The sequence below is a fragment of the Parasteatoda tepidariorum genome, chromosome 10 (assembly GCF_043381705.1).
Source record: "Parasteatoda tepidariorum isolate YZ-2023 chromosome 10, CAS_Ptep_4.0, whole genome shotgun sequence".
Classification (NCBI taxonomy): domain Eukaryota; kingdom Metazoa; phylum Arthropoda; class Arachnida; order Araneae; family Theridiidae; genus Parasteatoda; species Parasteatoda tepidariorum.
In genome coordinates this window covers 60,050,350-60,077,081 of record NC_092213.1, presented here as the reverse complement: position 1 = coordinate 60,077,081, position 26,732 = coordinate 60,050,350, and the positions used below count along the sequence as shown (strand labels likewise).

The following is a 26,732-nucleotide window of genomic DNA, read 5'->3' as shown; positions in this document are numbered from 1 at the left end:
AACACAAACAAATAACCAAGAATATATCAGAAGAAATTATCTCCTGGATGTTAAAAGGAAATAAATGTTTTTGCATATACCAATACTTATTCAAGAACAAACTTCTAACTAAGGAAATCAAGTTGAAGATCTCTAAAACAGTCATCAGACCTATAGTTACAGATGGAAGTGAAACTCTAACAAACAGACTAATCTAACCTACTAATCTACGAAAGGAAAATTTTGAGAAGAATATTTGGACTCATTACAGTAAATAATACACAGTGGAGAATAAGAAACAATAGTGAACTTGACCATTTAATCAGACAACAACAAAAAGACATAATTTGATTTATTAAATTCCGACATTGGGGCAGATTGGAAGATTAAATGATAACAGAAATGTAAGAGAACGTTCAAATTGGAACTCAAGACAAAAAGGAAGACCTAAAAAGAGATGGTTGAGCGATAGTACTAAAGGTCTAACCACCTTGAAGGTGAAAAACTGGAAGTAGAAAGCCAAATGCAGAAAAGTTTAGAAAGATATTGTTCAAGAGGCCAAGGCTCACACACAGTGAGGTGTAGTTCTGTATAAGTAAGTAAATAATTAATTTCAGTATTTTGATTTGCTGCAAAAGCGAAATTATCTAAAGTTACTTTACGAATGAATGCTTACGAACTTGGAACCTTTTTCCATTTCAAAATCACTGAAAGATGATCACTTAGTAGCTAAGATCTACAAATTTTAAAGAGTTATCTAAATAAATTAAGGCAATATAAAAAAGTAAACAGATGTTATTCTTAAAAATATACTTTTACATTAGAATTTTTCTTTTAACATTCTTTTGCTTGAGAGATTTGCGTTGAGAAGGCACGATCTGCGTCACACAGTTATTTCCGTAACTAGGCAATGGCTTCAAAGCTATATGTGATGTTCGCAGATTGTGGAAAGAATTTGCCGCTGTTGAGCTTCTCACTCCATATAAGAAATATACCAAAGATCCTATAGCACAAAGAAAACAATTATAATTGATAAATTCTATTTAGGTTAGTTAGCCAATCAATTTAGCCAGTTTTGTACTGAGCATGCGTGGGCAATGAACAAGAATATATGTTTTATACAATACATGTGATGAGCAGAGGCATTATAAGGAAGAAAATTACAAAAAGGGAGATTTTATGAAGAAGTTTGATTTCGGGTATTTCTATTGAATGTAATTATCATGAATTTATTTATTCATGCAATATCACAGTAAATAATTTTAAGAATTGAACACCAAATTAAAATAATCGGATACATTATGTTTAAAATTATATAGATTTATAAAAAATTCTCTTTACAGAAACCGTACAATTTTATTATTTTGCCAACTAAAAATTTTAAGATTTTTAAAAATAAATATAAATAAGTAGGTAGCTAACATTATTTATAGATTTTAAGATTTATATATGATATTATAGATTTGTAAGTATTTATAGATTGATAGATTTATTATATAGATTTGTAAAAAATTCTCTTTACAGAAACTATACGATTTTATTATTTGGCCAACTAAAAAATTGTAAGATTTTTTAAAAATAAAGATAAATAAGTAGGTAGCTAGAATTATTTTCTATCCTAAATTTATTTTGTATATAACCTTTTATACTGTTTAAATTTTCATAATGCAGTAATGCTTTCTCAAACTTCCCCACCCCTTTTCCCTTTATTTTTATTTTCGATGAAGGAGCAGATAGCCCCTTGGGCTAAATAATCCATACCTAAATTCACATTGGCTTAAAATTATTTTTAAATAAATGTGATTGTGTAATTGTGAACAAAAAATTTATTTTCTCTATGCAATTTTATGTCAATTTTCGCAGTTTGAAATATTGTTATGTGAATGCATAGTTAGATAAGAAGACATCTAGGCAAACTTGGAGAAATGGTAAGTGAAACTGAAAAGTCTCTAAAATATTTCCCACTGAACATTAAAAAATTGAATATATCCATGTCCTTGAATTTATATTTTTAAAAGAATGTTGGTATACAACTCTAGTTTCTTTTTCTTTTACCAGTCCTGGTCTTGGCCTCTTTTTATAATGTTTCCAAGGTTTTTTAACTTTTGAACTGGTAGTTTCAATTTATAGACGTCTCGAAATGCAATTTTAATTATGTTCACCCAATGCTGCTTCATTTCCAATCAAATAAAAATATTTTTGATATTGAACTTTTTAAACTTACTATGAAATTTTACCATTATTCGTCATTTAAATTTCTCGATCCTTTTTTTTACTTATTTTAATCTGGTGTCTTAAAATTTCAGTGACTTGATATATGTAACTTCACGTTATTTGCAATCAGTAAAATATATTATGTTATGCATTGAACTATTTAGAGTATCCTCTAAACCAGGGGTGTCAAACTCAAAAGTTAACTTGGGTCAAATAAGCAATGCTTAACTTTAGGTGGGCCGCAAAAAAAAAAAAAAAAAATCAATGTTCATAGAAACAAATATTTTTATTTTGAATTGTAATAAACACATGTAAAGTTAAATTATTGTTTACGTCCTGATACTTGACATCTCTTCTCTGCTATTATCTCTTCTATTTCGGGAGAAATTTTATTGGCCGAGACTACTTTCAAAATTGACCCAACGTGAGCGTTATTAATACGGTTTCGGACAGGAGATTTATTTCCATTCATAACAGAAAATAATTGCTCTCACTGACACTGATAAGTACTTCCAAACTTGAGAATAATTTCATACTCGAATTTTCGAGTATTTTCAAACCTTGCTGGTAAATATTCGTGAAATTTAGGCACACCCACTTCAATGAATTTTGCCTTCAAATTTGAGTCGCACTGAATCTCAATCACTTCCATTTGTATATAACTGGGTACTGAGTCTATATTTATTGAGAAAATCGAAGAAAACAAACAAAATTTGTCTTCCAAAGAATTAAATCTTTAAACCTTGTTTCAAATTTTGTTCAAATTTGAAATTTCTTTCTGCGTATTTTTGATACGATGCAGTATCATCTAAACTAGATTTGTTCTTGTTGCACGTTAGGAAATGCGTTAAATCTTCATTTTTCAGTTTCCTTTCCCAAAGAAATAGTTTGCATTTGAATGCTTTTTTAATTATGTCAAACATGTTCGTAATGATCTGATCATTGCCTTGTAACAATAAATTTAAATCGGATAAGTGTTTGGTTATATCAAATAAAAGATAAATCTTGCAACCATATTTGATCGGAAAACAAGCTTGTATCATGATTTATAGTTTGTAAAAACTTATATATTTTTCTTTCAATTCCCAGAATTGATTGATAACCTTGGAGCAAGATAACCAACTTACCTCGCTATAATAGGATAAACCTGATTATGTATTAATTGATAGCTTAGTGTAAAACAGACTCCATTTCAGCCAATTAGAATTTTACATTTTCGAGCGGACAATTTAAAATGATCCGTATAGTTTATAAATAAAGTATATTGTAATTTTATATGCTGGTTTCGTTTCTAATTCACATTTCTATTTTATTTTTACTTTGCTTCGGATATATTGACTGGGGCCACGAAAATGTTCATCTCGGGCCGCAAGTTTGACACCCCTGCTCTAAACCTTTCAAAATATCCAACAAATAATAAATGGTTTAAATTTAGCGTATCGACAAAAGTATCATCGTATGAAATATTTAAATCAAGCTTACCTAATAAAATCCAACTTAGGTATATTCTCCATACCATCAACAAACAATGAAGCGATAAACATGTCGCAATCAACGCCGCCATTCCTGGAGTCCATGGTAACATGGTGCAACAGACATTACTTGAAGTTCTATTTTGTGGTAAGTATAGCAACATCCCTTGGACAACAGTTGAAAATAGTATGCAAACCAGGACTATAATTCCAAACACGAAATAATGATCCAAATGAGCTAGATTAAGAGCAACTGCATTGACAGTGGAAGTTAGAAACAATGCACCAATGCAAAGTTTAGCGCGGAATGCGCTGGCAGGAGTGGGTTCTGGAATCTGATCTGATGGTCCGTGTTCTTCCAGAATGGGCATATTGGCTATTTTGGCTTGATCTTTGTATTGCTTGACTACAGAGTCTATGTCTGTGTCAGATTCGGAGTCGTTCTCACTGATGCACGTTGTTGACATCTCTAAGTTGTCATTGTTGTCGAATCCTATGCCATTGGTGTATTGGAATTCCTCACTTTTTTTCCGTGATCTATCTCTTAAGTTTCTAGCCGTAGTTTGAAACATTGGCTCATATTGCCAGGATGTGTTATCTCGGTACCTATAAAAAATTATTACACTATTAATTCACTAAAAGTATTTTCCTTTTATAATAACTCTGAACGACTTAGAAAATAATAAATTTAAGTAAATAGATAAAATCAAAACTTAGCTTCATAAAAGGACGCCAAATCGCAAGCGAAACTTTTCGTCGCATATTCTGTTTTACATCCATAACTAATTTAAAATATGGAAAAAGTGAGTTTAGGCAAACCTAGAGTATTCCGTGACGTTTCAATTGCTGGAAAAAATTTCCAAAATGTTTCATTTTGATATTTTGAAGAAACAAAATTCATTATTTGAAACCGATTCAACGTTGCATCCTCTTTTAAAAATGATCTAAAAGTGTTCCCTCTTCCAAGAAGCATTTCTGTGGCTAAGTTTTTCAGACAAAAGAATCTCTTGTTGGAACTCTATGACAAATGAAGTATGTATGGTCACATATTCTAATATGTGACCATACATACTTCATTTGTAAAGATGTATCGGTTAATCAGTTTTTATGTAAAAATATAAGCACTAATAACACCGCCGTGATGACTACGACCAGGATTGTGAAGATCTGGGGTGAAAAGAATGGTGACATATTTCATAATGTTGATCGAAATCTTACAGTTTTTAATGTCAATTTGATTGCAGAAATTCAGAATATCATTTTCTACATACAGACATATTTCTCTTAGTATGCAAATATTTGTTGGACTGTAGATACAAATTCGTTGCATTATTCTAAATCCCCTAAAAGTATCTACCTCTTCTCAATTTTTTCTTAAACGTAACACTGCTGACAATGTGCAGGGTCTTACAAAATTCGACCGGCAAATTCATAAGGGTGATAAGAAGGCACCAAGAAGTTGAAAACTTATCAAATAGAACATTGAGTCGTAAAAAAGATTGGGAGTGAAAATCGCGAATATCCCATTCAGGTTTTTGACATTACGTTGGGGGAAAAAAACCACAAACTTGATAACGGCAAAAAAATTATTTGACTTATCGTTACAAGTGATGTTCGAAGTAGCTAAACGACTTCTTTACATATTCTTTCGATTAACGTAAAGCGGAGGCATTCTAAGATGACAGGTATGCTTTTGGTTTCTGCTGAAGTGAAGACAATCTACGTTGTGTAGTCCTACGTTGTGCCCACAGACGTCGCATTGAGTAAAAATGACTCCATAGGAAAAACTCACATGGATTGAGACCAGGCTAAGGTCATGCAATGGACGTCACCGACTCCTCTAAATTCTGTTTGCTTGCGTTTTTTGCCACCCATGTTCTATGGTAAGTTTTCCGCTGTGAATTTACCAGTCGAATTCTGTTATGCCTGTAATCTATATTTGTAAATAATATGAATTTCATTATTAAAAATTATCTTTACTCGATTTTTAAAATTAAAGTGATAGATAAGAGCAAAACTTGTAAATTTTTATGATTATATATATAATTTAACTATTATTCTTACTATTTATTTTTTAAGAGGGATGTTCAATGTAGTTTTCAGTTCCAAGTAGTTTCCTAACAGAATTTTTTTTAATCTATTTAAAAATCAAGACAGAAACTAACGTGCTTCCTTCTCCTATGACTCTTCACACGCTGGTGAAAGCATACGAAGTGTTGCCGTAGGTAGAGAGTTCTGCTCTACGCCACCTGTAGCCCATTTCGATCGCCAATAGTAAACTGTTTGTGTCGCTTATTTTACTAGTGAACTCTTCAGACACTTAAGTTAAAATAATTAAACACCCAGTTTCTTTGACTGAAAAAAATTCCAAAATTGGCAAAACAATCACCTTTACAACCACTTACCTTTTTTAACATATAAACTGATTTTCAATATTTTAATTCCACGTTTACGGTATTGACCTAGATTATGATCAGATTTTTATAAATACCTTTTTTTTCCTTACATAAATATTAATTTGTAACCCACAAGAAAAATTATTTTATTTTCTACAAAGATTTTAATATATATATATAGTATACACAGTATATTTAATATATACATAGATAGATAAATAAATGCATATACAGTCCCCAAAGCAAGATACTTTTTGTAAAAAAAGAGCGCTTTAAAAACTTTTAGCCAAGAGATTGCATTTAAACGTAATAGGATGTATTTAGTGTAACTTTAAATATGCTCATTAATCAGTACCGAGAATAATTTAAGTTACAAAATAGGGCACAGAAATGCACTTTCCCAAATGAAAGCAACTTTTTTTCTGACCAATACGGTTTTCCTGCATTTCAAAAAATAAGTAAGAATCCGCGATCTAAAAAAAATGTTGCTTAATAATTGTTCACAATAGTTTATTATGTCTTTAAATTAAATTTATATTAGTTCTTAGTTTTAATTAATTAAAATTTAAATATTTTTTGTTGCATATTTTGCCTTATTCTCAAATTATTTGAAGAAAAAAAAATTTTTTTTTTGCGCAAGTGCAACCAAATATAATTTCGTACAAAAAATATTTGTTTCTTTTATTATTTTTTTTGTATTTATGAATTTAAGTTTATTCGAAACATTTTTAATTGTAAGGTATACGTATTTTTACATCACTTTAATCTATGCCTGAAATGAGCAAAAATTGAAATTGTCATTATAGTGTTCAAAATTTTAGCCGCACCTCCGATTTAACTATTTGGACTAAATAACCATATAATTTGATGATGAAGAATCGAAATCTATCGTAAAAAGCTGGGTTTAATCATAGAAGGTGCGTTTAATGAAATATTATACAAAAAAAAAATTTTTTTATGTAGTTCAATAACGTTAGAAAATTTTTTGAATGACATCAAAATTCTTGAATCACGTTACACAATTTTTTAATAAAAACATTCAAAGTTTGATCGTATGATTATTATAAAAAATAATGTCGCACTTTTCTTCTGTCTTCAAATAATTTTATTCGATTTTACTCAAACATTTGATTTTGTTTAACATAAAATAAACTTTTTTGAACCTTATAATTCAAACTCTTTTAATCTTCTATCATTATTACTAAATTAAATAATAAAACTTGTAATAAAATGATTGAAATTGCATAATTTGTTTATACTTTTTTTGTACTTTATTACTTTTTTTACTTATTACTTTTCATTATTCCTTTTAAAATTTTCAGTGCTCTTAATTTGTTTTATGAAAAAACTGAATAATAAATAGAAGCAAGATTTTTATAAAGTATGAAGTGAGGGGCTTTCACTATTTTAAATGCAGCAAAGAACCTTATGTTATTCAGATTTGTCATTCCAAAAAAACTTCATGATTTGCTTTTAAAAGCAAATAAAAAATTGAGCTATCTCAGATTTGTTATAGATATATATATAGAGAGAGAGTGTAGGGACCATATAATAATTTACTTCTGAAAAAATGTTTAGATTCAATACTTATTGTATTTACATTTCAAAATTATTTAATTTTTTTAAAAAGTCCATCAAAGAGATACTGACTCAAATAACAAATTTTAATAAAAATTTAATGGGGGCCATTCACTAATTTACATTTGTAATGATATTTTTTAAAGTTTTCTTAATTTGTCTTTATAAATTTAGTATGATCACTTTAGTATATCTTTATAAATTTAGTATGATCAATAATATTAAATTGTTAATGTTTTTTTGAATATGCTTGTATAAAAAAAACTTTATTTAAATTTAAACAATACACTCGATGAACTTTTTAATAATAGTTAAATCAATTATAATTTTGAATTATTTTTTTTAGTTAATAAAATAAAGTCATTGTTAATTTAAAAAATAGAATGAACTACTCAATATTGAATGTATTTAAAATTGTCAAAAATCATATAATAAAGAAAAGAGTTCTTTGTCAGTAACTAGTTATTTTATCATTATCATGTAAAGTCTTTAAAAATTATTTTTTATTTTGTTATGATGTATATGAAGAACTTTCAAAAATAGGAAGAAAATTTTTTAATTAGTGCGCACATACTAATTATGATATTTTGCGAGTAATATATTTAAAATATTTTTCGAGTGCTTAAAAATACGCAAAAGGTGCTTATTTTTTTTTTACAAAAATTATTTCTTTGTCTTGACTTAAACATATATTATCATTTGAATAACTTGCATTTACATATAAGATGGATTTATTTATGTGTAGTGGTGATCGAAACCATTTTAAATAAATTTAAAAATCAATAGTTTAAATATTACTACAAGTTATTTTTGATACAAGTTTCTTGTTTGTTGTTGGGTTCAAAATTACAATACTACGGAAATGTACATTGATAGCCGCAAACCCAGAAAATGAGACTGCTCTTCAACACTGGTCATGAAAATAAATATTTAGATTTTAATTTTAACAAGGTTTTTAGAAATACGTAAATAGGGCGGGCGGGCAATACAGAATACCCTGTAAATTTTTGTTGCCTATAAAGTCTTCTTAAGTTGATAAATTTACTCGCCTTTGATTCAGGACTAATAGTTATATCAACTTATGAACAATAAATAGAAACAGCGTAGACAAAGCCAACATCTTTTTCAAACCTAGACATCGAAAACTATGATTGAAAGCACAAGACTGTTTAGGAAGCGACGGCAAAACTTGGCCTCCATTTCTTTGCAGAGTTATTTTTGACAAGGATTTTAAAAATGTGTAATTAAAGCAGTCATTACAAAGTATCCTGTATAATAATGCTACCTATAAAGTATTAAGTTGGTATACTGACCTTTGATTCAGGACTAACAGTGGTATCAAAGTATGAACAATGAGTGGAAACAGCACTGACAAAGCCAACAGCTGCTTCAAACTTAGGAAGACATCCATAACTATGATTGAAAGCACAGTCAGTAGTTGGACCGTGGCAGAAGCGACGGGGAAACAACATGGCTTCCATTTCTTAGTAAAGTTTCTGAATAGAAGTCCATCAGATGACATATCTTCGATAAGAAAATACAATGGATAAAAAGCCTCCACTGTCATTATACAGATGCAGATCACGAGAATTATGTTTATGGCAAGAGTTAATGGATTTGTCGGTGGCATTTGTAAGTCTAGAATCTTTCCAGACTGAAATGAGGTTGTTAGTAGAACAAGGAGAATGAAGAAAGTGATGAAATTCAGCAATCCTAGCGTTACGGTGACTTTCTGTTTAACTTGCTTCTGTGACACCCTTAATATGCTTTGAGGACCAATGAAAAACAACAAACATATGCACGAGCCAGTGAGCACCTATGATAAGATATATCAATAAATTATTATTAAAAGAAAATTTCAAACCAAATTTTTTTTTTATAGTTATAAAGACACTGAACTCGAATGTGTTATTTATTTTAAATTATTTCAAAATGTGCTGTTCCAAATGTTCAACATAAAGAAAAAGATTACAACCATTTTTGATGTCCTGGTAGCACAAAGCTAATGTTCATAGAACTTTCGTTCACGACATTTTGTTCGACATAATTTTTTGTAAGGCTTTCTACAGGGATCGTTTGATGCCTAAAAAAATATGAAAACAGGCTCCTTACATTTTGCAAACAAGTTTCAAATGTTAAAATATCAGATTTCACTTTTGAATTAAGAACTCAAAAACCACTGTTTCGGATCTATGCATTTAAGCGCTTGGAATTATAAACTTACTGCGGTAATTATGAACACTCTAAAATTGTTTAATTCTACTTTGTGTTATCAATATTTTAATTTTGTTTAAAGACCGTACGAATCCTGTTTCTGGTTTTTATTTAAAAAGTATGTTCCAATTTTTTCTAGATTTTTTAAGATTAATGTTAAATATTTTTTTAAATACAACCTTTTTTTTCCAACCTCTGTTGCACTCCGAGTACTTTAATATGCCATTTGAACTAATGTAAACATTAAGTCAATCGAACTACATAATACAATATTTTTATATAATTCCTAAAATTAATANGAACACTTTAATTGTCCACTAATCTTCAGATTTCCTGCTATGTTTTAAAAAACTTTATTTGTGGAAACCTTTAGCGCGGCGGACAGCTGGTCGCCTTTGCGGCTAGTTAGTAATAAATTTAAATAATGTGACTACTAATCATTAAGATATAGACATTATAAGTTTTAGAGTAGTGTCTTTCAATGTTTACTCTAAGGTGACATCGGCGCGTAAAAGGTTAAAGCTACCAATTCAATTTGAAGTCCCGATGACACTGAGCTGTAATTGTAAAGAAGTGGTACAGCCTGTAATCTACCCAGCTTCAGAACATTGGATATTTGCTAGTCTATGAAGTAAAGTCAGCCGGGGTGCAATGCTGACCAAATCGCCACAATAATGCCATTGGTCACTACGTAGTGAAGCCTAAAGATCTTAGACTCCCCTCCCCCAAGGATGATACACTGGCTTTCAAGATAATGTTTTTAATACAAATCGCATCAATGGTAATGAAAATAATCTGTTACACCAGCTATCAATTTTTTGCGAAAGATTTTATTTTTATATTTTAAATGGGCCTAGCGGTTAGCGTGCTTGACTGCGAAACCAATGTCTGCGGGTTCGTATCCCGCTCTGGGCATGGATGTTTCTCTCTGTGTGTTGTCCTCGGTTATGTGTGAATGTGGCCCACCTTATAAAACGGGTATCTGTGGCAGTGTGGCGTGGGTAATTTTGCTCGACTCCGTGACTTAGGTTCACAGGTGCCCACTAGGTAACGTTAAATGAGTAACACTTCCGGCATCTTCCGAGGTGAAGAACTAACAGTTAAGTACCTACCGTTAGAAAAAAAAATTCAATGGTAACTAGTTTTATGATACTCTATGAAATATTTTAACGCAGAAATTAAATTTTAAATAATCTTAGATCCCTACACCGTTGTTTAGACGTCACATGCGTTTTAGTTTGGGCCTTAATCTTGAATATATTTTCCCGTTGTTTTTCTCACTTTTTGTATGCATCTTTCACGTTCTCTTGTACGTAGCCCGTTTTTAGTGTCTTTTATTATTTAACCAGATTTATTTTAATTGTTTATTTCATACACTGCTATTAGCCCTTTTGGATGCTTATACACCCGACCTCTAGGATTGTACTAGCATACGTCCTCCCTTTTTCTTTTGTTCATTTCATATATCACATATTGTATTGCTTTTAATTATTCGACTCATAACACCGACGGATCGGTAAGTGCCGAGATCCTGCAATCTTCGTAAATCGTGAAACAGCTTCAAGATAAATTAACACATGATGAAAAAGTAAAATACCCTTACCAGACCTTAAGGCAGCGGATAACCATGTGACTATGGCAGTAAAATGCATCAGGATGATGTGCTTATAATTTCAGACGAAAATTAATAATATATTTGCTTTTAATTGTAATTCGATTATGTCTTCACAACTCTTTGGAAAAAAATCATTCGAGGAAAAAATGACAGTTCATAAGTATTCACGTGCATGATATAGATGGAAAATAGGCACAATTTATAAATCCTGTAATAGAACGTTTATTTGTTTTATAGAAAAATGAAATTTTGAGCATCATTTTGAAAAATATCTATGCGGATTTCTTAAATCATTTTCCGTTAACATGTATACGCAAACGGAAATGATTTGCCAAATCGGAGTGCCGAAACTAGGGTTCAAATCCAGTCCTAAAAATGATAAATTGAAAAGTAGAGGTTTTGTTTTGCCCTTTTTAGAGTATTTATGCTCCATTTTGAAGTGATGTATTAAGTACAATTTTGAGGGGAAAAGTGGCAGGGAAGTAGCGCTGAAGCTAAATTCATGATTTCTACTGCAGTTACCACTTTAGTTATGGAAAAATAATGCAGATTTATAGTTTCTGACTAAAACACTCTTAGTTGAAAAAAGTCATGGGATTCCTCTTAATGTCGTGTCGGTCCTCTTCTAGCTTACGAATTGCAGCAAGCACCAGAAACTAATTGGAAAATCTTTTGCAAGAATATTCAGCTACGCAGCTTCAATATAAGTTCATAATTGCGAAAATGCGGTTGCAAGGTTTCGCACACGAAGTGACCTCTCGATTAAATCCCATACTTGTTCGACGGGATTTATGTAGAGCGATCTAGGGGGCCGAATTCATTCGCTGGAATTGTCCAGAATGTTCTTCAAACCAGTCGCGAACAATTGGGGCCCAGTGAAAAAATAAATTTTAAAAGAAATTCTTCCATAAAAAGTCCATCGTTGTTTGGGTACACTAAAATCATGAATGGTCTCCAAGTCTTGGGACATATGCATTTAAAGTAAATTATCAGAGCAATCGGACCAAAGAACCCGGTCCGTGCCACAAAAGGCAGAGCACACGATTATAGAACCACCAGTTGATTGCAAAGTTCCTAGTTGACAAATTGAGTTCATGCCTTCGTGGAATCTGATCCTGACTCCAACTTTTCCATCAGCTTTGAACGACTGAAATCGGGACTCATGTGACCAAGCCACAGTTTCCCAGTCATCTAGGGTCCGACCAGTTTGATCACGATCCCAGAAGAGCCAGTAGACGTGATGTCGTGCTGTTAGTCAAGGCACTCAGGTCGGTCTTCTGCAACCATATCCCATTGCAGCTATTTTCGCCACACTGTTCCGCGGTTATTTCATGCAATGCCACTTGTCTGTTAACACTGACAATTCTACGCACACGTCGGAGGTCTCCGGTAGGTAAATGCAAGTGGTCGGCTACTATGTTGTCCATGATGGAAGGTTATGCCTGAAATTAGACACTCTCGGTTGCAATTGTTGATAGGAAGGGAGGAACAGAAACAGAAATGGGAGCAAGAATTTCAAAAACTCAATTTTGTTTCAGAAACTTTTAAGAGTTTGGAGATCAAATAATTTGATGCTAAAACCGAAAATTAACATTATTAATTCAATGGTCAGGAGTGTATTGCGCTATGGGTCAGAAACATGAAAACTAACAAAGCTTCAGAATACAAAACTAAATAGTTGGCAAATATATGCTTGAGAAATATTTTAAAAATATTCTGGCCTCAGACCATATCAAATTCAAAACTCTACAGTAAAACCAGACAAGAACCCATCACCATCAGTATAAAAAGAAAAATTAATGAAAAAGGATAGGTTTCGTCAAGGGCAGCGCCAGTAGGAGGTCAGGGGAAAAAATTGCCCCCTATCGGGACGAATTAAAAAATTGTCGGGGCATGATATAGAATACGTGGTTGCAAAAAGTGTAAAAAACATTATTTGCAAAGGTGAACTCTATTACGCGGTACAAAAGAAAAAAATGGATTTAACATTTAAATTCCACTTACAAAAATAGCTTACAAAAATAACATTTTCGTATCAAACTGTTCCTTAAACGTTTCGTTAAATGTACATGAAATTTCAAATATTTATTATCGAATAATTTTTGCTCTATGAGAGTAAGAAGCATGGAAATTTTCTGAAAGTGCGGTGACTGCGACAAAAAATTTTCTTTATTACAAAAGTAATTTTTAAGCTTATAATGTGTGGTAAATTTCAAAATACAACTGCAAAATACATCGATGACAGAGAAAAATCAATTTAAAATTACATTAAAATGAATCTGTACAGTATGGTATCAAAATTAGTGATTTTAGCTTCTTAGAAACACTTGAAAAAAATGATGTGAAAAAAAATTGTTAAAGTATAAAATGCGTTTAAATTTGAATATTTTGAATTAATTTGTTTGAGCCCCCCTGTAGGGGGAGATCGAACCCCCCTGTCGGGAAAAGTCTGGCGCCATCCTTGGCTCACGTATTGAGAATGCCTCCTTAAAGAATACCATCAGTAGCCTTCACGTGGGCACCAGAAGGCAAGCGAAAAAGAGGCAGGCCTCTGCTAACATGGAGGAGAAAAGTGTAAGAGAAAAAAAACTGGCGAGATCTTGTGCAAAAGACCGAGTGAATCTGACGCAAGAAGATAAGGGCCTTATGTGCCACCAGGAACGAAGTAGGATAAGTAAGTAAAGTATTATCGGCACACTCTTGGCACTGTAGATCAAGGAATGTTAAAATCCCTCTCAATTTTCGAAATGGAATGTCCCTTGCGTCTAGCTCCAACTACCATTTCACGTTAAAAGCTTGTTAATCCTCGTCTTGTGGTCATAATTACATCAGAAAATTACATTATCAAATGAATAACTTGAATACAGATAAAAGTCCTGCTAGTACACTACCCATATATACATTTTGTACGCAATACTAGTGCCATATTTATATGTTACTATCCCATGACTTTCGACAACTCAGCGTATAACTACTGTTATTAATATATTTTGGTGGAAACCGAATGTCTTTGTTTATGTAAAATAAAATTAAGAAATAAATAATTTATCTTTTTGCGAAAAAATACACGAAAGAGAACAAGAATTTAGATGGTTAATGGGTTAAGAACTGAACCCCTTGAACTTTTTAAAAAAAAGGAAGACTAGTAACTATTTTATTTTTAAAATTTGTTTATATGACCAAGAGTGGTCTTTAACGTAATTCAAAATTAATTTCCCGATTGCAAATTCGGCCTGAAATTTTTAACTGTTAGCTAACTCTAAAACATATTAAACTACTTTAAGTATAAATGATCTACCATTCTTCTCATAAAAGTAATTTTTTACACTAGTAAAAAATGTAACCATGATGGATCATCCATGAATAAGCTATGAAAAATGTTTAGTATTCCTCCATGATGTTTACTGGACTCTGTGGAAGAAATCTAGATGTCTAATGGACGAGTTCTGCTGTATGGGTTGCATTTTTTGCAACAGAAGTCCGGAATCGACATAACTGAATTACTTCTGACAATACTAAAATTCTTACAAAAATAAAGAATGCTTACCATATCAATACTCTTGATTTGTAACCAGCTACCACCATAAGAAAATGCATCTTTGTTCGCTAAGTGAGAAAGTGCTATAGCTATCACAAGCAGAAGAAAGCCTATGGGTATGAACACAATATACCATACTGCAGTCTCTCCAAACCCTGTGAAAATGAAAATGGAAACAGCCAATATGAAGATAATGCACGGAATAGCATCCGCATAGACTGAGAAAGTTTTTTCTAGTGTCTTTAAGAGTGCATTGTCAGTCCAGTGATTGACAAAAAGTACTAAAATTTTGCAAAATGTAGCCACCATCGCTGACTGGGAAAAGAGCCATGACCAACCAATAAAGAAAGCCAGGACTTCACTCGAATATTGATAACAGCAGCTGTAGATAGACGGCACATCTTGAGACTGTTGGGAAATATATTCGGCCAAGCATAGACCTGCAACATGAAAATGAAATCAAATAAAGAAAAAGTTAACTTAGCGCTTTGTGTTTAAAGCTGAACAAAGAGCACAATTTTGGTTTTATAATGAAGAACTTTCTTCAATGACGAAACACGGAGTGAAAGCTGTAAAATCAGAGATGCATAAAAAAAATTACAAACCAGTTACAATTAGATAAAGGAAGAGGGACCGAACAAAATAATCAAACAAAGGATGATAGATAAAAATGGCGTGTTTTCATTTTGTGCTTATACACTGAAGAGATTATATTTCCCTGTCTTTATTTTTATCACGTTGTTTGACTTTGCTACACCTTTTCTCTTATATTTTCTTATGTTTTATTATCTCGATCTTGCTTGCTGTCTTCCTTACCATATAAGGAGAGCACTTTCATTTTTCTTTATTGTAACTTGTTTGTAACTTTCTTCTTCCTCGTTGTGTTTCCTTTTTTCATTCTGCGTTTCGATACTGAAGAATGTTCTTCATTATAGAATCATATGTCGGTTATACAGAGTGATTCTAAAAAGATGGGCAAAATTTTAGGAAGTGATAGTACACACCCAAGCAAACAATTTTTATCAAAGAATGCATGGTCGAAAATAAACGCAAAGGTGCTGGCGCATTTAGAAAGTTGTTTGATGCAAACGTTGTTTGATGACGCAGCACCATCTCATTACGTATGGGAAGTGCGAAACTATATGGACGTGACCGTTCCAAACCAATGGATTGGGCGAAATGGTCCTATAGTTTGGCCACCGCGCTTGCCAGGTCTTTCATGTCTCGATTTCTTTTTGTGGGGACAGCTGAAGGCTCTTATGTATGAGACTCCCATTGAATCTGCAGAAGAACTTGTTGCCAAGCTTTCGGCCGCTGCACGGAAAGTTCGTGATATGCCTGGTGTGTTTCAAAATGATCACCTATCTCTTCTTCGCAGTTGTTCTGCGTGCATAGCCGCTGTTTTGAACACTTATTGTAATCACACGTCATTAAATTTGCTTTTATAACTTAACTTCATCGTTCTTTGTGTGTTTTTGCCGCATATAAGAACATAAATTTTGACGCCCTCTAACGGTTTAGCGTTTTGTTTTCGACCATGCATTCTTTGATAAAAATTGTTTGCTTGGGTGTGTACTATCACTTCCTAAAATTTTGCCCATCTTTTTAGAATCACCCTGTATAATGTTGATTTATTTGACATCATTTGTGCTCTTTTAATGTTATTTAGTTTTATATATGAAAAAAAATATCAGTTTATTTGAATTATGTGGTACAACTTAAATGATTGCGTTATAACTATAAGTTAACAAGATAATTACAATTACCGATATTCAAAATTGGAATTTAAAATTTTTATTCAAACATGAAATGAAATTTTAAATACTTAATGCTACGAAATTTTCTCGATATTAATTATACGGAGTCTTAGAAAATCACAACAATGTGATATGGAATTAATGATAATGTTACTGGTCCTGTGTTCCACAACCCCAAGGAGAAAAATGCCAGTTTTTTTTAATAATTTATTTGCATTTCAGAAAATATTTCAGTTAATGCAATTGTAAGTATAAGCATTTTTTCTGAATCTCACTTAAATTTAGATTTGATAGTTTTTTGGCATCTCGAAATTTTTTGGCATTTTGTTTCGAATTTTTAAGTTTTCTTCCAACTTTTTCAAATAAGAAAAAAAGTTTTCGAGCAGTTTTTATTTTCTCTTTTAAAAACTTTTACGTTTATTTTATGGTATTATAGACTGAAATATATAATATTGATAAATCAATATGAGGGCAATAATAAGTTATAAGCATTCAAGTTCTGTAATGATGGACGTACAATTTTCCATTTGGTATTCTCGTTCTTAAGATATAGCGTAAATTGTAAAATAGCATTAAGGACTCCAGCTTTCGACCGCTTTTCTGAATGACAAGTTAAAACTCTATTTTTCAGACTCCTCCCTTTCGAACACAAACATTAAAAATATGATTCTGTGTTTATTAATGTTTAATGTATGTGATTGTTTATCCTGATACACGGCTGGTTGGAGAAATTGGGGTTGTTTGTTCGATTCTGTTTACGCAGTAAGGTGCACGTTAAATCTGTTGTGGTTAAATGTCTTTTCATTGATTGTGATGTGGAAGTTTGGAGAGAGGAGTGCCAGCTCAGGTGCGATCCACGTCATCTGACCAGGGTCAAAACTACATGGCATTCCTACCGTTAAAAACCGCCTATGAAACGCGTAGCACTGTACGAATTTCCTCCTCCTCTTGTCTTGAAAACTTTGTTTGAACTCTCCTCTTCTATCCCCCCCCCCAAAGGAGAAAAATTAGTCGAAGAATTCGTTCAGCTTATTAAAATAGCTCTTAATACGTGAAAATCCTATCATTGGAACAAAACTTATTCAAAATAATATTTTTTCCTACATTAATTTTTCCTCCTATAATATTTTTTCCACCCGTAAGTGTGAATATGATATTTTAAAATCAATTTATAGAATTTAGAAATAAATTGTTTTGTATTTGCAATAATTTGAAACTACTCGCGTGGGATGCGATAAGATTAGTGGAGAGAGTATTAATGTTGGATTTAAAATAAAATATCTTTTTGTGGCTCATTTTAACCTCAGTAATTGCTCTTCAGTTTTCTTTATTTTAGTTTGTGATTGCAGAATTCATATCATTTTCGGTTATATTTAAAATAAAATCTATTTTTGTGATTCATTTTTAGTAATTTCTCTACAGTTTTCTTTGATATAGATTCTGTAATTTCAGAATTTATATCTTTTTCGGTTGAGATTTAAAATAAAATCTCTTCCTGTTATTCCTTTAAAGATTCCATTAGTAAATGTTCAACATGTTTCTTGATAAGGTTCTTATTGTTCGGCGATTAAACAGACAGCTGAGACAGTTAACAGGTGCGTTTTACCTGCAGTGAGACAAACCTCTACACGTGCATAACATTATCTATCATAGGGGCACTCTCATCTCCTTTATTTACGGCTTCCTCCTGCTGTTATTATGTACACAGACGCTTTCTTGAACAAACCACGGGGCTTGAACTTTAGAATTACGTGACTGATTGATGAAGACATCCAAGTTGTACTGCTATTCAAATACATAAAATATATTCTAATGAGAGGGACAGTAAACTTAATATTTGAATGCGCAGCATATGTATGTTAGAAAATTAAGAGTGACTAAAAAGTAGTACAGTGTGTACATAATAAAGAGGATAATAATTTGCATATACATTCTGTTTAGCTATACATGCTTAATTATTATTTAAATCTATATATTACTCCCTTACTTTTCTAATAGTGAACTTAATGTTCGCGTGCACAGCGCCTGTATTTGAAAAAAAAAAAAAAGCTATTAATGCTCTAAATTTCGAAATTACTTTGGTATAGTGAGCATTTGTCATACATAAGAAAGAAGGAAATGATTAAAAAATAAATTCTATTTCGTTATTTTTATTTGAATGTATAATTTTTTTTCTTCCACTTCTTTCTAAATGTTCTATTGCACAACGTCTGAGTTTAAAAAATTAGTAAAGCCTTTAGATTTTAAAATGAAATATTATATATATATATATATATATATATATATATATATATCCTTTCATTTCGTTCATTAGTCATTCATTAGTTTTGGTATTTTGTCTCAGATCTCTCTAAAATCGTAAACCTAATATTCAATTGAGCAACGTCTGTGTTTTGAAAATTAGTAAAGCTTCCAAATTTCAAAATTACCCTAGTATTTATGTGTGCTTATGATAAATATTAATAAATTCATTTGTTAATACATTTTACATAGGAATTCATAATAAGCAATTATAATCTTATTTTTTATATTTTATCCCATATCTCTCAAAAATAGTAAACTTAATATTTGAGTGTAGAGCGCCTGTGTTTAGAATATAGAAATGCTTCAGAATATGAAATTTAGTATCTGATGCCTTTGATAAATAATAAGTATTAAATAAATCATTTTAAAAAAATAACTGTTTTTAATTAATGTAATTCATAATTAATATATTAATTTATAATAAGCAATCACTATCTTATTTTTTTTTTTGTATTTTATCCCATATTTCTCTAAAATAGTAAACTCAATGTTCAAGGGTGGAGGGCCTATGTTTAGAATATAGGAATGCTTTGGAATTTGAAATTTAGTATCTGACGCCTTTGATAGATAATAAGTATTAAATGAATCATTTTAAAATACATTCCATTTAGGTATTCATATTATGAAATTATTTTTATTTCTGTCTTCCTGTACCTCTCTAATAGCAAACTTAGCACGATTTTCAATTTATATAAACTTGATTCAAGTTTAAAATAATTAAAAATCATCTAAGCTTAAAAAGTCGTAATATATCAGATGTTGAAGTTGAATTAGTATTCTTTGCGTCTGTAATAGGATACAAAAATTAGATAAACTATTTAAACATACATTCTATTCAGATAATCATTATATTTTATCTTTATTTTACTATTTATATTTTTTTCCGTCTCTCTCTAACATTAAACTTAAGTGTTCGTGTGTGCAGCGTCTGCGTTTATAAAAGAATTATTTCAGGTTTTGAAGTTACAATTGTATTCTTTCCGAATGAAAATTATTTTAAAAAAAATCATTTTCATTATATTAATGCACAATCATCATTTAATTTTTTTCGCATATCTCTTACAGTAAATTCGATATCTGATTATTTAGCATCAACCTTTAGAAAAAAAGGAAGGCTTAAAAAATTTATACACTAAATTATTCAATAAGGCTTTAAAAAATACAGAATGCATTGATGGTTCGAAAGCAAAGCATCGATTCAATAATACAAATCGAATTTTAGAACTTTCAGTAATATAAATTTCATAAAACTAAACTTCAAATATCATAATAGAAACTGATTGAAAATTAATTAATTCAAATTAATTTTTTGAACCATAAATATTCTAACAGAACGTAACATATATGAGCATAACGTATTAGTTTAAGATGCGTTTCCATATGAAACAATTTTCTTGGATTTCTAAAAAAGGTTTTTTTAATGAACAGGTTAGCAACATTTACGTTTTTATCTTTGCATCAATATTTAATGAATTAGGTTTTAACTCTTTATTCAATAGATTAATTTTATTACATCGATGCACAAAAAAACTTATGAAGAAAATATAGAATAAGTTTTCAAGTTTAAACCAGTTTACTTTTATGAAAGACTTATTTTTCTACCAAGTGGTCACAACTGAGATAAATTTAAAAGGTGTATAGTTTGTCTAAAGTAGAAACTCCCTAAGCCATTCGTCTGGACCAGTGGTTGTAACTATGGTTACCAGGTATAACTATTTCAAATATGGGTGTGGGGTCACTATTTAGCACAGGTTTCGGCTCTGGTCGGTGAGAGAAAGGTAATATTTTTCTCCGATCTATTGTTTTAGCCCTAGAGTGAAGAGAAGCTACCCTCTCTGAAATGCGCCATTCTTGTTTCCATAGCAGTAGACGGCTTCAGACTTTGTGGTGGGGGGAGTTCTTACCGTAGACAAACTATGCATGTGCAAACCAATATTTAAAGTGGTAACATAATAATTAAAATTAATTTAATTCGCTTAATTTTGCCATCACATAAATTTAACTTCATTCGTTCGTTCGTTCGTTCGTTGTAGTGGAACTGGGCGTCTGAGGACTTGCGGCCTTTTAAATTTAATTTCATTATTATCATAGTTTTAGATATTAGTTTAAATTGTTCATATGTAGTGGTGGTCAGAATCACTGTAAATGACATTTATTAAATCAGAAATAAAATTGCAAAATACAAAATTTAGTACCACTTGAAATAATCAAGAAAAATCTCTCATAAAACGAGGGAAATTGTCACGTATGATAGTGATAACAATGGTTTCAAGGAACTGTACAAAATTTATTTATTTTTTAAATTCAACTTGATTTTTTTTTCTTTTAAAAAAAGATAAGTTGAGCAGTTTTAACATCTAGATATATTTCTTTAATTTGAAAATATGGTTTATTTGGTATGAATTAATAAAAACAATTTGTTCATGAATCCACTTATCAAATTTTTACTACAAGGTGGCCACAACAGGGAAAAAATTTAATAATCTCTTCCACTTATTAAATTTTTTCCGTGTTGTGGCCACCTTGCATATGGTGAGATAGCGGAAATAACTTGAAAAATGCCATAATGCATGCATGAAAGTTCAATGAATCCGTAATGAAACATTCTCATTTCGACGCAAATATTCCTCGTATGTAAAATTGGGTACGGAGTATCTAAACCTAAGAACTATCTGCTCATTCATTGAAAATTAAATTTAAGCGGAAAAGGGAGCTTGCAACAGCAAATCTATACGATAAAAAAAATTAAATTTAAAGGGAAACTGGAGCTTGCAACAGCAAATCTATACGATGAAAAAATTAAATTTAAAGGGGAAAGGGAGCTTACAACAGCAAATCTATACGATGAAAAAATTAAATTTAAAGGGAAAAAGGAGCTTGCAACAGCAAATCTATACGATGAAAAAATTAAATTTAAAGGGAAAAGGGAGCTTGCAACAGCAAATCTATACGATGAAAAAATTAAATTTAAAGGGAAAAGGGAGCTTGCAACAGCAAATCTATACGATGAAAAAATTAAATTTAAAGGGAAAAGGGAGCTTGCAACAGCAAATCTATACGATGAAAAAATTAAATTTAAAGGGAAAAGGGAGCTTGCAACAGCAAATCTATACGATGAAAAAATTAAATTTAAAGGGAAAAGGGAGCTTGCAACAGCAAATCTATACGATGAAAAAATTAAATTTAAAGGGAAAAGGGAGCTTGCAACAGCAAATCTATACGATGAAAAAATTAAATTTAAAGGGAAAAGGGAGCTTGCAACAGCAAATCTATACGATGAAAAAATTAAATTTAAAGGGAAAAGGGAGCTTGCAACAGCAAATCTATACGATGAAAAAATTAAATTTAAAGGGAAAAGGGCGCTTGCAACAGCAAATCTATACGATGAAAAATTAAATTTAAAAATTAATTAACACTATAAGAAAATGCTATAACGAAAAATTAATCTAGGGTAGGATGAGGACTGTATACAATATTTACAATTGTCCAGATCGTAAACAAGAAGCTTTGAAGCTGTTTGCAACTCTTTCTCGACTCTCCCCAAGGTTTCATCTATGCAAACTGATGCAGTTCATCTCTATGAATTGTTAACAAAATAGAATAAGGGTTGGAACGTCTAGACATGAAGCCGTCACTTGGAGAAAAGGCCGTCGCCAGGCTGAATTTGATATTCTTATGGATGCGTAAAAAATCAATGATTTTGTTGAACACACATTTAGTACTACTAGTGGCTTCCTTGACGTGTTTAAGCTCTGTAGATGGTTGTTGATCTTATCTATTTTTCAGTCTTTGTAAATAATGTCATTTCGCACAAACCAGACGAGTAATACTTCAGGAAAATACATATGATTTTTTTTTACTATTGTAAAAGTTTAACGCAAAGATCTTATTATCAAGATTAATTTTTCAAAAGCAGAAACAAAATTATTCTGTTTGGCATCATTCTGATGCTTAAATGGAATAGATCTAAACTGGTACTAAAACTATATCATTTTTTCCTTTCTTTCGAAGATAGGAAACTTTAGCGACAATTAGAACATATTAACTGCTTATGTAAACTTGAATATGGTGTACCCAGGGTAACTGCTCCTTCATCTAAGTTAGGGAAGAAAAAGAGGGTTGTTTTGCAAGTGTAAATCTAGCATGATGAGGATGAACACTATAAAAATTATGTACCGAGTGAAAAAAAATGAAAACGGACCACCTTGAATAACTTTTGATCTAATGATCACATTCTAGGACTCAATTTTAATGGTTCAGGGAGGTGACCTCATATATGCGAATGTTGTTATTGTTTCAAATGCCAATATCAGCAAGCCTGTTTGGTGAAACCAAGCGTTGGTGAAATCAATCAAAGGGCACGTTTCTTGTTTTTAAGTGGGGCCATCTATGATCAAAAATGCGAATTATTCGACGGATTCGGATTTTTGTCCTCCTCCAAAATATAGGGGTAGCCGCAATTCGGGAAATATGTTTCCAATAGTCTGTTCAATATTTGTACACCTCACTGACAATTTTACTTCGTGTATATTGCCATATCTCAAGAACTTTTAAAGGGAATTGTTGCACACAATTATCAAGCATTTCTAAAATGCTTATTATTTTTTATTATTATTTTATTTAACAATAGTCTAAAAAATTTATAATAATAGGATATAATTTTTTTTTACATTATTTTAAAGAATGTAATTTTATATGGCAAAATACAAAATTTTAGTAAAATCGGACGAATAATTCCTGAGAAATCGAACTTTAAAAATCCGATTTTTTTCACAATTCGATTTCGCTTAGATTTTGTATTTTGCCATATAAAATTACATTCTTTAAAATGTTGTAAAAATTTTTATACATCACAATTCAAAGTATTTTCGACTGTTATTAAATAAAATAATGAAAACTAATAAATATATACTAAAAGTTATATATTGCATCGAATTATCTTTGGATAAACGAGTTTTATAATTGTGAGTAAAAAGTTTCCAATTCGCTTAAAAAGTTTTAAGATACAACGAAATGTGCAAAATATAAAAGTAATATTAAGGGATCCAAACTGTTGGACCTTATTATTTCTTAGATTGCTGTTTCCCCTATATTTTGGGGGTCAGAAATCCGAATCCGTCGGAAAAAAAAGGTAAGCCTTTTCAAAGAAAGTACGTTTTTATGTCTGATTTGATAACTTACGTCTGCACTAATTAGCATATTTGAAGTCATCCCTTCGTACCATTAAGATTGAGTCCTAGAACGTGATGATCCGATCATAAAATCAAAAGTTATTCATGGTGGTCCGTTTTTTTTCCCTACGTGGTCTACAATAGTTTACATCATTATAAAAATTAGTTCAAATATTAAGCTGATCAGTGTCCTCCCAAAACTAAGTAACTGGTAGTGAAATTTCTAAATGGATCTTTGAAAAGTGACCCTCGAATTTAATATTCTGAGAACAGAAATCCCTCCCAGGGATTCACTAACAGAAATATTTTAAATAACGGGAAAAGTAAAACAATGAGTTTTCAATCATACAAACTACTGCTTTTTTTTTAGTTTTGGGAGTAGCCTGATCAGTTTACAAACCTGTATTTCTCGATATAGATATATCGATATAGATATATAGCTTAAAATATAGATGTAATGTATGAAAAACTAATTGATTTACTTCAACTTTATTTCACTTTCTCCTCAAAATTTATCGCAGACTAAAGCATTAAAATTTAGAATTAAATTAAATGCTAATTTTTTTTTACTTCTCTATATTTTCATAAAATATTAAATAATGTTCAATAAAATATTTATATTAGTTACAAGCTACTTTCAATGTTATAGCTGGTTCGAGTTTCGAATTATATCTGTTTGCGGGAAATCATGCAGAGAGAAAACTATATAATTCTGCATACTATTTATTAATTTTATAATGTGACTCAATAAATTTTTTTTTTTAAAACAAATGGATGATAGAGTAATTATATATTCGATTATTTTTTCCACCCTAATTGTTCATTTATATTTTAAGATATTTTTGCCTCATTTTAAAACTTTACCCAACAAAGCAAATCACATTATATTGCAATGGTACTAAAGCATTAATTTTTCTAAATCATGTAAAATAAGATCATATAAATTCATACAGCTTAATTGGATGTTTTATTAGTTTATTAAAGAAATACAGTTGCAGGTTTTTTTTCTTAGGAAAAAAAAATCCTAATTTAAAATCGAAGACAAAAAAGAAAGAAGGTGACAGAAAATTTATAAAATTAAAAGTGAATAAAAACTTATTTTAAAATTACGTTATTTTAAAAACTCACGGTAGGAAAATTTTAAATCTACTTTTTATATTTAAATTATAAATATTTCAAACGCCTTAGTTATAATTCCCGCTTTAAAAACCAATGGTTAATGCATTAATGTTTAACGACTACTAGAATAATGAAATAATAGTGCCATCACTTTTTAATGTTTATACAAAAAAAAAAAAAATTAAAACTACATAAATAATGAGAAAATTAATAACTTCTTTTTTCAATTTTTCTATTAAAAAAAATCGCTTTTTAGGATGTCATTTTTAGAAACAAATCATTCAATTATTGTTTAAAAGATAATCAAAGTCATATTTTAAAATGTTTCAAACTTACCTCCGGTTACAGCACAGATTGACGCAATTATTAATGGAATTAGCAGCGTTGAAGCATTTAGAACAACATCTTCTATCAAAAGTAAAACAACTCCAAATGAAAGACTACAGCACATAACTATCAAACAAATAGTTAAACTCATACTCATTCCACCATCGGTTTCATTGCCGATATTTGTTTTGCTTGGAGAGCGTATACTGCTACGCTTTCGACCAAGTACAGACAAGTACTGAGGTTTTGTACGCATCATTAATATCCAACAGTCTTGAAACCAATTGATGAGACCCATACTGATATATTCCGTTCCACAATGCCAAATTAGTTACAAATATTCGAAAGTCAATTCAGTTTTGGAAGTTCTTAAATATTGCATTGATGCTCCAAATCACGAAATTGATAAGTAGTTACAAATGCTCAAAAGTCAATTCAATTCCAGAAGTTCTTAAATTTTTCATTGATGCTCCAAACCACTAAAATGAGTACAAAAACTGCAAAGTTAATTAAGTTCAAGAAGTTCTTAAATATTGCATTGATGCTCACGGAAATCACGGAATCGATATGTAGTTACAAATGCTCAAAAGTCAATTAAATTCCAGAAGTTCCTAAATTTTTCATTGGTGCTCCAAATAACTAATATAAATACAAAAACTGCAAAGATAACTAAGTTCAAGAAGTTCTTAACTATTACATTGATGCTCTCACTGGATGTATTTGTAGTAAAGTACACAAAATTGTACGCTTTACAATTTAGAGGCATATGTATATCACAATAGGAGTGTTCTGTTGGAATCTACATGCTCAAAAGGCCAAAATCTATTAATATTTGACAGCTATGATTGAAATGGAAAACGCATGCGATTATATTCCTCGGGAAACAGGTGTTCTAACTAGCTGAAGATTCGCGAATATTCATCTGTATTCTAACCTCCATCGCTGTTGAATGTCAAAATATTCTATCCGGTAGTTTTTACAGCTCTCCTTCATTATCTCTGGCGCGATAGTAGCAGCTGTTAATACTATGACTACGTTCACACTGGCT

General features: G+C 30.9%; 1 protein-coding gene across 1 annotated transcript; it reads right to left on the bottom strand.

Moving 5' to 3' along the window:
• Positions 1–756: 756 nt before the first annotated feature.
• Positions 757–26,732, bottom strand: LOC107443082 (solute carrier family 7 member 14). The gene is made up of 5 exons (XM_016056830.4): positions 25,694–26,732; positions 15,016–15,446; positions 8,953–9,455; positions 3,676–4,271; positions 757–982 (listed from the first exon to the last, which is right to left on the bottom strand). Exons 1-5 carry the CDS (start codon positions 25,980–25,982, stop codon positions 795–797), a joined length of 2,007 nt encoding a protein of 668 aa, XP_015912316.1. The 5' UTR covers positions 25,983–26,732; the 3' UTR covers positions 757–794.